Here is a 14,753-nt window from a genome sequence, read left to right on the forward strand (position 1 = left end):
GGAGCACACTGCCCACTATTAAGTGTTTGAAATGTATTGGGTGTTCTAAATACCTACACAAATGGCATATGCCAGCCTCATTAAGGGTTTCAAAGTCATATAAATTCTTTCCATCACATTTTCCATGGATTGCTGCTGAAATGTAACATCATCAATGAAGGCCTGTTTAACATCAGTGAATTTGGTAACTCACTTCCTGGCGGTAAAGCGGTTTGGGGCAGTAAATCCTTGGCCCCACTCCCCTGGCATAAGGGCGAGGCTTCCACTCATGAACCCACCAAGGTACCTGGGGTTAGGGCAAGAGCACAGCACTTGCATGAGAGAGGCAAGTGACACAACACCATGGGTGTATCTTGGACATCTGCTGGCAGAGAGCACGGTAAATGCGGTGCCAGATGGTATCATGGGGGTGCCCACTGAAACAAGTGCTGGCAGATGGGCAGATCAGCCTATCTGCCTATCCCATCAGGCACTGGATGAATTTCCAGCTCTTCCAGGCCAGGACACCAGTAGGTCCCATGACTTGTATGTTGGGTTCATTCCAACATCAAGGTCACTCAGGACTAAGGAGGCCAGGGCTGAGAGAATTCATGGTGTAGAAATGTCCTACCCTAGGCCCTGCCCCCTCTAATGTCAGGGACAATATTTGGGCAGGCAGAAGATGAACCAATCCTGGGCCACAAAGAGAATACACAGCCTGGAGATTCTGAGCAGAGATTTGGTGATTCCAGAACCCACCAGCGCTTCGGCCTCTGTCGGGCCTCCTGTGCCCAACTTCCACCCTGGACTGTCAATGGGTCAGAAGACCGTCTTTTACAGATCTCCCTCTGATTATTCCTCTGCAACTCTTCCTTATCCTAAAGCTCTCTGAGGACAAGAGGAATTTACAGGGAATGCCAATTATAACAGTTTAGGCGAGAAGCTGCTTAAATATGTAAATCAGGGTCCGACACCAGTTGTAGAACCCCGATTGCAATTATCAGATACAAATGGGCCAAGCGTGCATCCTGCATCCGCCGCCTATTTGTGTCGGGCATTGCGAGACCTAACCAGTGGCCCTAAAGGGACCACTGAAGGCCGCTCACAAAATGTAATTTTTTTTTGGTGGAGCCCGAAGGAGGGGGACTGCTCCTCCTGGGCCCATGTAAAAACTCTGGCCCACTGCTAGCCCTTTCCAGGCCTTCCCTGGGATCGCTTTTCTCCCCAGTCTGGCCCAGCGTGAGAGCCAGGCAATTCCCACCCTCCCACAACAGGCAAGGTGCCCGTTTGGTGCCTGCAGCTCGCCGGGAGGAATTAAATGAAGCCGTAACCAAAAAGGGGTCAGACCTCCCGACACCAGTATCAAGCAGGCAACGCAACTGCCTTGCCCCAGTGAGTGAAAATGTGATCCTGAGGTGATGGCATGTTGGTTTTTACTTCTTTCTGGATAAGTTGGCACCTGTTGAGGGTGTGGTAGCACCCTTGCTTCTGAATCAGAAGGTCATGGGTTCAAGCCCCACTCCAGACTTGAGGCTGACTCTTCAGTGCAGTACTGAGGGAGTGCTGCTCTGTCAGAGTTGCCATCTTTTAGATGAGACATTAAACCAAGCCTCCATCTGCCTGCGCAGGTGGATATAAAAGATCCCATGGCACTTTTTGAAGAAGTGCGTAGGAGTTCTCTGAATCTCCTGGACAACATTTATCCCTCAACCAACATCACCAAAAACAGATTATCTGGTCATTTATCTCACTGATGTGTGCAAATTGGCTGCCACGTTTCCTAAATTATAATAGTGACCACTTCAAAGGCACTTCAATAGCCATAAAGTGCTTTGGTATTTCCTGAGGGCGTGAAAGGCACTGTATAAATGCAAATTCTTTCATTCTTACTAAAGTATCAAACTGAGAAACTTAAGTTGCAGTTGCCCACAGCTGTTGCATGATTAATTTTGTGATGTGCACGTTAAATAATTTGGCTGTTAAATGGATTCTTTATAATAGTGTCCATTATAAAGACATTCAATGGAAAGCAGTTTTAGTACTGTGTGTTTTGGATTCTTACATTGCTTGACTTGTTAGCCATGGGCTACATGTCAATCATAGTAACATATTTAGATATTGAAGGATGGCATGATGGCCCATGTTAGGCAAATCCTGCAGCTCTTGTTTTAAACCTCCTTGCATGTTGAATATTTTCAGAATCAACTATGCTATAAAAATACATTTTAACACACAGGCTCTTTACTTCTTATCAATATATCATAAAAATGGATTCTGTTGCCCTCTATGGCTTGGTTGGTTTGTGCACTGCCTAGATTTGAATGGAGTCGTATAAACCTGCAACAAACCCAGATTTGATCCATGGTCTGTGCTAAGTTAGCTAATCTCAACTGGAGCAACAGTAGTGTTTTTATAATTGGCTTCAAGATCCCTGGGCATGAGGAATAAATCCATAAACGTTTCTCGCTCCTAATCACTATTCAACGAGAAGGAGATTTTGTGGTCACTGGGCAAGGACAGTATTAGGCTTAGATGTGATGCTCCCTATGACATACTGACACTCGCTGTCTGAGCTGTGAAATACAAAATAAACACTTGGGCAAGGTGCTGGAGGGCAGCCAGAGCTTGTGGATGCAATCCCACTGCAAAAGGTGGTGGTTCACAAATAGAGGGTGGAAATTAAAGGGGGAAATTAATTGTGCAGCAACTCTGGACACAGCCTTATCAATTATGAGACATTCTGACCAGATCTGGGGTAAGTAACAATGAGCGGAGTATCTTGATCCATTTTGAAATCTTTCACCCATTCTAAGTGTTCAACTGTGTGTAGTGGTGAAATAAACGTGATGCCATTGTGTTGAAAATACTCGAAAGTTTTCTTGTTTTCTCCATTGTTGTCCATTGTGGATTTATTACCTAAAAAAGAAAAGATTAAATCTAAAGTTATTTACTTCAGGATTTTTTTTTGCATATTTGTATCGCCAATTGTAAAATCAATCCACAACGCTGCAAAATATTACAGGGCCGATTTTCCAGACCTTTGCTCCAAAGAACTGAGCCTTCCCTGAGTGCAAAGGTCAGGAAAATGGGTGGAGATGCAGATCTCCCCCCCCTCCCCCCTTTAACATACCCCCGGATTGCCAGAGTTTTTCTATTTAAATGACCCAGAATGGGACGTTCCCAACCTCCTGCCTAATTTCCCACTGGGAATGCTTGCTGGGCACCCCAGTGCATAAGCACACAGGAGAAATGGTGCTGTGGAGTGCCCCAGAATCCCTGCTGATCAGATGTCTATGAGGGTTCCGAGGGCAGGCACAATAATATAAGATAGTCCACGAATCTTAGTTTTCTAATTCCTCCCCCTCACCCCTTCCCAGCAGTTCAAACCTCAATCAGCAGCCAGAAGGCCTCGAGACCGGAGGGGAGCTGCAGACCCGAGAGACTTTACAGTCAGGATTTTCCAACTGGCTACAAGTCTGACCAGAAGTAAGGGAGAGCGGGATTTCTGCCCATCTGACATAATGAGCGCTAATCCTGGGAGAATTTCCAGTGTCAGCATCATTGTAATTGTTTGGGTGCGCACAAGTTGTCAAAATGCCTCTGATATGGAGCGCGCCCACTGGGGGTCGGAACCAGCACACTGCTGCAAGATTTAAAGCACTGCAGCAGCTTAAAGGGACAGGCATCATTTTTGGTAAGGAAAAGAAAGTTCAGAGAATAAAGATTGTCTGGCAGGAAGTTATATCTATTTATCTTCCACTCGAGCAGTAGTCCTAACCCCATATGCCCATTCAGTTCCCGTATCACTTTATTCTCCTTCCCTTCAACCACTTATCTAACCTAATCTTAAATGCTGACATGGTCTCTGCTTGAATCATTAATTCTGCTAGTGCCTTCCACAGACGTACAGCCCTCAGCAAAAAAGAAAAGTTTCTCCTGCTCTCTGGCTGAAAACTCTAACATTTAATCTTATATCTACATCACCTTATTCTAGATCCCTGGACCACAGGAAACAGTTTAGGGGTGCACCTGTAGATGAGAAATTGGAGGGGGCCAAGGATAGATCCTTGGGGGACTCCAGAGGTACAGGTGTGGGGACAGGAAGAGAAGCCATTGCAGGAGATTCTCTGGCTGTGACTGGATATGTAAGAGTGGAACCAGGCAAGGACAGTCCTACACAGCTGGACAACGGAGAAGAGGCGTTGGAGGAGGATGGTGAGGTCAACCATGATTCAGCCAAAGCATTGCTCTAGGATCTGTTGCCATACAGCTCTGGCAGCTGGCAGGATTGTTGGCCTTGCTCCTCCTCGACATCCTCAGTGTCTTTCTGTTCTTCCTGCCCCTGCATAACTATAGGTTTCCAACTCTGGTTGGACGTATTCCGGGAGGTTTCATCATATAACCCCCTGTCTTCAATCATCCTATCCCCACGCTCCTGCCATTGGTCACTCGACACGTCCTCGCAGCACACTGCCTTCCCACACCAATTGGAAAACAAACAGCGTCTTCCTGTGCCTATATCTTCCTCCACAGGTGGCTCTAAGGGTTGTCCCCTTTGAAGGGCAAAGGTATTCGAGCATGCAGCAAACTACAATGATTCTGGAGATTTTCTCAGGGGCATATTGCAGGTCCCCTCCAGACCTATCCAAGCAGCGAAACCCTTCTTTCAGGATGCTAAGGCTTTGCTTAATCTGCTGTCCTTACCTGGTCTGGCCTATATGTGACTCCAGAACCACAGCAATGTGGCTGACTCTTAACTGCCCTCTGAAATGGCCTAGCAAGCCACTCAGTTGTAACAAACCGCTACAAAACACAATAATAAGAATGAAACCGAATGGACCACCCAGCATCGACCTCGGCACCGGCTACGGGCACGGCCATGGCACACCCAGCCCAGCCAACCCTGCACAGACCTCCTCACGAACATCTGGGGACTTGTGCCAAAATTGGGAGAGCTGTCCCACAGACTAGTCAAGCAACAGCCTGACATAGTCATACTCACAGAATCATACCGTTCAGCCAATATCCCAAACTCCTCCATCCCCATCCTGGGTGTGTTCTGTCCCACCGGCAGGACAGATCCACCAGGCGTGGCAGTACAGTGGTATACAGTCAGGAAGGAGTGGCCCTGGGAGTCCTCAACATTGACACCGGATCCCATGAAGTTGCATAGCTTCAGGTCAAGCATGGGCAAGGAAACCTGTTGATTACCACCTACTGCCCTCCCTCAGCTGATGAATCACTACTCCTCCATGTTGAACACCACTGGCAAGAAGCACTGAGAGTAGCAAGGGCACAGAATGTACTCTGGATGGGGGACTTCAATGTCCATTACCAAGAGTGGCTCGGTAGCACCACCAGTAACCGAGCTGGCCGAGTCCTGAAGGATATAGCTGCCAGTCTGGGCCTGCGACAGGTGGCGAGAGAACCAACACAAGAGAAAAACCGACTTGACCTCGTCCTCACCAATCTACCTGTTGCAGATGCATCTGTCCATGACTGTATTGGTAGCAGTGACCACCCCACAGTCATTGTGGAGTCGAAGTCCCGTCTTCACACTGAGGACACCCTCCATTGTGTTGTATGGCACTACCACCATGCTAAATAGGATAGATTCAGAACAGATCCAGCAGCTCAAAACTGGGCATCCATGAGGTGCTGTGCGCCATCAGCAACAGTAGAATTGTATTCCACCACAATCTGTAACCTCATGGCCCGGCATATCCCTCACTCTACCATTGCCATCAAGCAGGGGACCAACCCGGATACCATAAGGGGTGTAGAAGAGCATGTCAGGAGTAGCAGCAGGCGTACCTAAAAATGAGGTGCCAACCTGGGGAAGCTGCAACACAGGACTACATGCATGCTAAAAAGCAGAAGCAGCATGCTATAGCCAGGGCTAAGCGATCCCACAATCAACGGATCAGATCAAAGCTCCGCAATCCTGCCACATACAGTCATGAATTGTGGTGGACCATTAAACAACCAATGGGAGGAGGCTCCATGAATATTCCCAACCTCAATGATGGTGGAGCCCAGCACGTGAGTGTAAAAGACAAGGCTGAAGTGTTTGCAACCATCTTCAGCCAGAACTGCCGAGTGGATGATCCATATCGGCCTACTGCTGAGGTCCCCACCATCACAGAAGACAGTCTTCAGCCAATTCGATTCACTCCACGTGATATCAAGAAACGGCTGATCGCAGTGGATACAGCAAAGGCTATGGGCCCCGACAACATCCCGGCTATCATGCTGAAGATTTGTGCTCCAGAACTAGCCATGCCTCCAGCCAAGCTGTTCCAGTACAGCTACAACACTGGCATATATCCGACAATGTGTAAAACTGCCCAGGTATGTCCTGTCCACAAAAAGCAAAACAAATCCAATCCGACAAATTACCGCACCATCAGTCTACTCTCAATCATCAGCAAAGTGATGGAAGGTCTCATCCACAGTGGTATCAAGCGGCACTTACTCACCAATAACCTGCTCACTGATGCCCAGTTTGGCTCCCAACCTCATTACAGCCTTGGTCCAAACATGGACAAAGGTGCTGAATTCCAGAGTGAGGCGAGAGTGACTGCCCTTGACATCAAGGCAGCATTTGACCGAGTGTGGCATCAAGGAGCCCTAGTAAAACTGCAGTCAATGGGAATTTGGGGAAAACTCTCCACTGGCTGGAGTCATACCTAGCACAAAGGAAGGTGATTGTGGTGGTTGAAGGTTAATCATCACAGCCCCAGGACATCGCTGCAGGAGTTCCTCAGGGCAGTGTCCTAGGCCCAACCATCTTCAGCGGCTTCATCAATGACCTTCCTTCCAACATAAGGTCAGAAATGGGGATGTTCGCTGATGACTGCACAGTGTTCAGCGCCATTCACAATGAAGCAGTCGATGCCTGCATTCAACAAGACCTGGAAGATGTTCATGACGATTTAGATTCTTTTAGGCGTCAATCTGGTTCAACAATAATCGACTCGAACACTGTTTTCTCAAAGAATAGTCTTTTATTCTTTATCGGCCGGAGCACTCGGTCCTGCTGAACTGCTCAGAACTCAGCCGAGTCTGGAGTATCAGCTAGGAGAGCTACGGACTCTCACAAAGTTACAGGTTATATACTTCAAAAAGTACGAATTCAGCAGTTATTACACAATTTCCTTTAGCACCATACATTAACCTCCAATCGCATTTCTTCGAAAACAACTTATATATATTCTTATAGCATCAGCAAAGCCCATTCTTTTAGTTCTGCTTTTTATCTAACCATCTGGACTTTAAGGTCCGGTGTTTGCTTACTATAGCCTATGCTTCCTACAGCCTAGGTCAACGAGTTGTTGACCCGTGATTGAGCCCAGCTCAGATACCAGTTAATTATAAAATGACATTTGACTTACATGACCCTTATTGTTCTGCGAATCTAAACTGTTTCAGAACGAAACTGCAATCTCTGCAGACTGCCGTGGTCTGCAAGGTAAGGCGGAAGTTCCTCTTTCCTATCTCACCGAAACTGTAAATCAGGACTTGCATGAAGCCATTTTGTGCCCGTGCTACACCATTTTAAATCGTCTGCCTGTATTCCAATAAAAGGTACGTTTCCACATTCAGGCTTGGGCTGATAAGTGGCAGGTAACATTCGCGCCACAGAAGTGCCAGGCACCGACTATCTCCAACAAGCGAGAGTCTAACCACCGCCCCTTGACATTCATACCAAAATTCCCTGGATTCTGGAGAGGTCCCAGTGGACTGGAAAACCACAAATGTAACGCCCCTATTTAAGAAAGGAGGGAGACAGAAAGCAGGCAACTATAGACCAGTTAACCTAACATCTGTCCATGGGAAAATGCTGGAGTCCATCATTAAGGAAGTGGGAGCAGGACATTTAGAAAATCATAATATAGTCAAGCAGAGTCAGCATGGTTTTATGAAAAGGAAATCATTTTGACAAATTTGCTGGAGTTCTTTGAAGATGTAACAAGCAGAGTGGATAAAGGGGAACCAGTAGATGTTGTGTGTTTGGATTGCCAGAAGGCATTTGATAAGGTGCCACATAAAAGGTTACTGCACAAGATAAGAGCTCACAGGGTTGGGGGTAATATATTAGCATGGATGGATAGAGGATTGGCTAACTAACAAAACAGAATTGGGATAAATGGGTCATTTTCAGGTTGGCAAACTGTAACTAGTGGGGTACCACAGGGATCGGTGCTGGGGCCTCAACTATTTACAATCTATATTAATGACTTGGATGAAGAGACTGAGTGTAATGTAGCCAAATTTGCTGCTGATACAAAGATAGGTGGGAAAGTAAATTGTGTGGCGGACCCAAAGAATCTCCAAAGGGATATAGATAGGCTACGTGAGTGGGCAAAAATCTGGCAGATAGAGTATAATGTGGTAAAATGCGAAGTTATCCACTTTGGTAGGAAAAATAAAAAAGCAAATTATTATTTAAATGGGGAGCGATTACAAAATGCTGAGGTACAGAGGGATCTGAGTGGTCCTTGTACATGAAGCACAAAAAGTTAGCACGCAGTTACAGCAAGTAATTAGGAAGGCAAATGGAATGTTGACCTTTATTGCAAAAGGAATGGAGTATAAAAGTAGGGAAGTCCTGTTAAAACTATACAGGGCGTTGGCGAGACCACATCTGGAGCTCTGCGTACAATTTTGGTCTCCTTATTTAAGGAAGGATATACTTGCATTGGAAGCAGTTCAGAGAAGGTTCACGAGGTTGATTCCGGAGATGAAGGGGTTGTCTTATGAAGAAATGTTGAGCAGGTTGGGCCTATACTCATTGGAGTTTAGAAGAATGAGTGGGGATCTTATTGAAACATATAAGATTCTGAAGGGGCATGACAGGGTAGACGCAGAGAGGATGTTTCCCCTCGTGGGAGAATCTAGAACTAGGGTGCATAATTTCAGAATAAACAAAAATGAGGAAGAATTTCGTCTCTCAGAGGGTTGTGAATCTTTGGAATTCTCTTCCCCAGAGAGCTGTGGAGGCTGGGACATTGAATATATTTAAGGTGCATGTAGACAGATTTTTGAATGGTAAGGGAGTGAAGGGTTATGGGAGACGGGCAGGGAAGTGGAGTTGATGCAAGGTGAGATCAGCCATGATCTTATTGAATGGCGGAGCAGGCTCGAGGGGCCAAATGACCTACTCCTGCTCCTATGTCTTATGTTCTTTATGTTATGTAACGGCATTACCATTGCTGAATCCCTCACCATCAACATCCTAAGGGTCACTATTGACCAGAAACTTAACTGGACCAGCCACATAAATACTGTGGCAACAAGAGCATGTCAGAGGCTAGGTATTCTGTGGCGAATGTCTCACCTCCTGACTCCCCAAAGCCTTTCCACCATCTACAAGGCACAAGTAAGGAGTGTGATGGAATACTCTCCACTTGCCTGGATGAGTGCAGCTCCAACAACACTCAAGAAGCTCGACACCATCCAGGACAAAGCAGCCTGCTTGATTGGTACCCCACCACCACCTTAAACATTCACTCCCTCCATCACCAGCGTACCGTGGCTGCAGTGTGTACCATCTACAAGAGGCACTGCAGCAACTCGCCAAGGCTTCTTCGGCAGCACCTCCCAAACCTGCGACCTCTTCCACCTAGAAGGACAAGGGCAGCAGGGGCATGGGAACACCACCACCTCCAAGTTCCCCTCCAAGTCACACACCATCCTGACTTAGAAGTGTGTCGCCATTCCTTCATCATCGCTGGGTCAAAATCCTGGAACTCCCTACCTAACAGCACTGTGGGAGTACCTTCACCACACGGACTGTAGCAGTTCAAGAAGGCGACTCACCACGACCTTCGCAAGGGTAATTAGGGGTTGGCAATAAATGCTGGCCTTGCCAGCAACGCCCACATCCCATAAATTAATTTTAAAAAATCACTCTGGTGGGAACGCTTCTCTGATTCTATCACTCCTCTGCTTCTGTGCTCAGGTTCCTGACAGCTGTCATGAGCCACGTGTCCACGGGATAAACCTTGTCTGCAAGTAGTCAGCTTGACCAATGGTCTGGTTGGAAGAGAGCGGGGATTGAGACTGGTTCAGGATAAAGGCATCATGACAACTGCCTGGAAATCGGGCATAGATCTGCATGATGCACTGCCTGTCATTGCACACCAGCTGTGATGTTCATGGATTTGTGAAAGGTAGGTCATGCATGACAAACCTGACTGAATTTCTTGGAAGAGGTGACTAAAGTAGTGGACAGGGGAATGTCTATGGGTGTTATTTATACGGACTTCCAGAAGGCATTTGATAAAGTCCTTCATAAGAGACTGTTAACTAACGCAGAAGCTCACAGAATTGAGGGCAAATTATTGACCTGGTGAGGAAATTGGCTGAGCGGCAGGAGGCAGGCAAAGGGATAATGGGTAGGTACTCAAATTGGCAGGATGTGACTAGTGGTGTCCCGCAGGGATCTGTGTTGGGGCCTCAACTGTTCACAGTATTTATTAACAACTTAGATGATGGTATAGAAAAAGTCATATATCCAAATTTGCCGATGACAAAAAGATCGGTGGAATTGTAGGCAGTGTAGATGGAAGCATAAAATTACAAAGGGATATCGACAGATTAAGTGAATGGGCAAAACTGTGGCAAATGGATTTCAATGTAGGCAAATGTAAGGTCATCCATTTTGGACCTAAAAAGAATAGAACAGGGTACTTTCTAAATGGTGAAAGGCTAAAAGCAGTGGAGGTCCAAAGAGACTTGGGTGTTCGGGTACATAGATCATTAAAATGTCATGAACAGGTACAGAAAATAATCAAAAAGGCTAATAGGATGCTGGCCTTTATATCTGGAGGACTAGAGTAGAGTACAAGGGGGTAGAAGTTATGCTGCAGCTATACAAAACTCTGGTTAGACCACACCTGGAGTACTGTGAGCAGTGCTGGGCACCACACCTTAGGAAGGATATATTGGCCTTGGAGGGAGTGCAGCGTAGGTTTATTAGAATGATACCCGGACTTCAAGGGTTAAGTTACGAGATTACACTAATTAGTGTTATAGTCCCTAGAATTTAGAAGGTTAAGGGACATCTGATCGAAGTTTTCAGGATATTAGGAGGAACAGATAGTGTAAAGAGAAATTATTTCCACTGGTTGGGGATGCTAGGACTAGGGGGCATCGTCTAAAAATTAGAGCCAGACCTTTCAGGAGTGAAATTAGGAAACACTTTTACACAAAGGGTGGTAGAAGTTTGGACCTCTTCTGAAAACGGCAATTGATCAGTTGTTAATTTTAAAACGGAGATTGATAGCTTTCTGTTAACCAAAGGTATTGAGGAATATGGGCCAAAGGCAGGTATACGGAGTTAGGTCACAGATCAGCCATGATCGCATTGAATGGCAGAGCAGGCTCGAGGGGCTGAATGGCCTACTCCTGTTCCTATATTCCTATGAGCTGTTAGAGTGGTAATTGGCCGGATTGGATTTGTCCTGCTTTCTGTGGACAGGGCATACCTGGGCAATCTTCCACTTCGTTGAGTAGATGCCAGTGTTGTAGCTGTACAGGAACAGCTTGGCTCGAGGTGCAGCTAGTTCTGGGGCACAGGTCTTCACCACTACAGCCGGGATGTTGCCGGGACCAATAACTTTTGCTATATCCAGTGTGCTCAGCCGTTTCGTGATATCACGTGGAGTGAATTGAATTGGCTGAAGACTGGCATCTGTGATGGTGGGGGTCACATGAGGAGGCTGAGATGAATCATCCACTCAGCACTTCTGGCTGAAGATGCTTGCGAATGCTTCAGCCTTGTCTTTTGCACTCATGTGCTGGGTTCCACCATTGTTGAGGACGGGGATGTTCATGGAGACGCCTCCTGTTAGTTCTTTAAGTGTCCACAACCATTCATGCCAGGATGTGGCAGAACTGCAGAGCTTTGATTTAATTCATTGGTTGTGGGATTGCTTAGCTCTGTCTCTAGCATGCTGCTTCCATTGTTTAGTATGCATGTAGTCCTGTGTTGTAGCTTCACCAAGTTAGCACCTTATTTTCAGGTACACCTCCTGGCATGCTCTTCTACACTCCTCATTGAGCCAGAGTTGATCACCTAGCTAGATGGTAATAGGGGAGTGAGGGATATGCCGGGCCATGTGGTTACAGATTGTGGTGGAATTCAATTCTGCTGCTGATGGCTCACTGTGCCTCATGGATGCCCAGTTTTGAATGGCTAGATCTGTTCATAATCTATCCCATTTAGCATGGTGGTAGTGCCACACAACATGATGGAGGGTGCCCTCAGTGTGAAGACAGGACTATACGGTGGTCACTCCTACCAGAACTGTCATAGATAGATGCAGCTGCAATAGGTAGATTGTGAGGACGAGGTCAAATAGGTTTTTCCGCTCGTGTTGGTTCTCTCTCCAACTGCCGTAAGCTGTGTCCTTCAGGACTCGGCCAGCTTGGTCAGTGGCAGTACAACCGAGTCGCTCTTGTTGATGGTAGAGTCTGGGACATTAGCTGATAGCTACGATTGTGTGTATAACTATGTCGGGCTGTTGTTTGACTAGTTGGGACAGCTCTCCCAACTTTGACACAAGTCCCCATAGTGAGGAGGACTTTGCAGGGTCGAATGGCCTTTGTCGTAACCGAATCTAATGCCTAGGTCAAAGCCGCATGGTCCATCCAGTTTTATTTTTCTTATTTGTAGCGGTTTGTGATGCGCTACCAATTACTCATAAAAGACTGAGAGTTAAGAGAGTAACTAAAGGCTTTTATTAACAAAAGAATGAAGGTCTGCCTCGAGTGGTCGACCGGTCCAGAAATACAAAGGGCTGGGGAGCAGTCACCTTTATACTAGGACTTGTGGGAGGAGTCAGCCGAGGCATGTCCAGGCATGTACACAGTGGAATACAAACAGTGGTTTACCACATTCACCCCTTGTTTAAAATTGAGTCCGGCGGGGTGAAGTGTATTAAAAGTTAGTGTATTGGAGTCTCTCCGGAGGTCTTGTCTGCCGCTGTGATCGGCATGGCGACGGCAGGAGTAGTGGAGCTTCCGGCGTCGAGTCCTGCGTGGGCTGTGGCACAGGCGTGTCGTCCTCGTAGATGTCGAGCGGGTCGCGGGGCCCAGGCCTGCCGTCTGCTGGGGCTGGATATCGGATCGTGGGGGGGGGGTGGTAGTGGGTTACTGCGGCCCCCGAGGGTGCAAGGTCTCTTATGGAGACTGTGTCCTCCCACCTGTCCGGGTATGCAATGTAAGCATACTGGGGGTTGGCGTGGAGGAGGTCGACCCTCTCGACCAGGGGGTCCGTTTTATGGGTCCTCACGTGCCTTCTCAGTAGGACCGGCCCTGGGGACGTCAGCCATGGCGGTAGCGATGTCCCCGATGTGGACTTCCTTGGGAAGACAAACATTTTCTCATGAGGGGTGGCGTTAGTGGCAGTGCAGAGCAGTGACCGAATAGAGTGGAGCGCATCAGGGAGCACATCCTGCCAGCGGGAGGTTGGAAGGCCCCTAGACTTTAAGGCTAGCAGGGCGGCCTTCCAAACTGTCGCATTTTCTCTTTCCACCTGTCCGTTCCCCCGGGGGTTGTAACTGGTGGTCCTGCTTGTGGCAATACCCCTAGTTAGCAGGTACTGACGGAGTTCGTCGCTCATAAACGATGAGCCCCGGTCGCTATGGATATAGTTGGGGAAACCGAACAGGGTGAAGAGGTCGTTCAGACATTTAATGACCGTGGCACTGGTCATGTCCGGGCAGGGGATGGCGAACGGGAAACGGGAGTACTCATCAATAATATTGAGGAAGTACACATTGCGGTCGGAGGAGGGGAGAGGCCCTTTAAAATCAACGCTCAGGCGCTCGAAGGGGCGAGTGGCTTTTATCAGGTGGGCCCTGTCTGGTCTATAAAAGTGCGGTTTGCACTCAGCGCAGACTTGGCAGTTCCTGGTCATGGTCCTGACCTCCTCAATAGAGTAAGGCAGGTTGCGGGCCTTGATGAAGTGGAAGAACCTGGTGACCCCCGGGTGGCAGAGGTCATTGTGGAGGGCCCGCAGTCTATCGATCTGCGCGCTGGCGCAGGTGCCACGCGATAGCGCATCCGGGGGTTCATTGAGCTTCCCGGGCCGGTACAAGATCTCGTAATTGTAGGTGGAAAGTTCGATTCTCCACCTCAAGATCTTGTCATTTTTGATTTTGCCCCTCTGCTTGTTGTTAAACATGAAAGCAACTGAACGTTGGTCAGTGAGCAGGGTAAATCGTTTTCCGGCCAGGTAGTGCCTCCAATGACGCACAGCCTCCACAATCGCCTGGGCCTCCTTCTCAACAGCGGAGTGTCTGGTCTCCGGGCCTTGGAGGGTTCGTGAAAAGAAGGCCACGGGTCTCCCCGCCTGATTGAGGGTAGCGGCCAGGGCAAAGTCGGACGCGTCGCTTTCCACCTGGAAGGGGATGGATTCGTCCACTGCGTGCATGGTGGCTTTGGCAATGTCTTCCTTGATACGGTGGAAGGCTAAGCGGGCCTCTGCCGTCAAGGGAAAAGAGGTGGACTTGATCAGCGGATGGGCCTTGTCCGCATAGTAGGGGACCCACTGGGCATAATAGGAGAAAAACCCTAGGCGCCTCTTCAGGGCCTTGGGGCAGTGGGGCAGTGGGAGTTCCATAAGGGGACGCATCCGGTCGGGGCCGATGACTCCGTGTTCCACAACACAGCCAAGGATGGCGAGGCGGTTTGTGCGGAATATGCACTTCTCCTTGTTATATGTCAGGTTCAGGAGTTGGGCGGTGCAGAGGAATTTTTCGAGG

The 14,753-nt window shown here is 47.9% G+C and overlaps 1 protein-coding gene across 4 annotated transcripts in view; it reads right to left on the reverse strand.

Moving 5' to 3' along the window:
• Window positions 1-14,753, reverse strand: part of LOC147103232 (amine sulfotransferase-like) — a 67,590-nt gene that overhangs the window by 36,338 nt on the left and 16,499 nt on the right. For 2 of the 4 annotated variants that reach the window (XM_085962672.1, XM_085962671.1), the window contains exon 2: window positions 2,725-2,895. In XM_085962672.1, coding sequence (XP_085818798.1) covers window positions 2,725-2,881 — 157 coding nt within the window. In that variant the 5' untranslated portion in view covers window positions 2,882-2,895. Of the gene's footprint in view, window positions 1-2,724; window positions 2,896-6,668; window positions 7,042-14,753 lie in introns of those variants that run through there. The other 2 variants (XM_085962670.1, XM_085962673.1) reach the window with 2 other exon arrangements.

Source organism: Somniosus microcephalus, chromosome 20 (genome assembly GCF_052327205.1).
Source record: "Somniosus microcephalus isolate GS21.2 chromosome 20, FLI_Smic_1.0, whole genome shotgun sequence".
Taxonomy (NCBI): domain Eukaryota; kingdom Metazoa; phylum Chordata; class Chondrichthyes; order Squaliformes; family Somniosidae; genus Somniosus; species Somniosus microcephalus.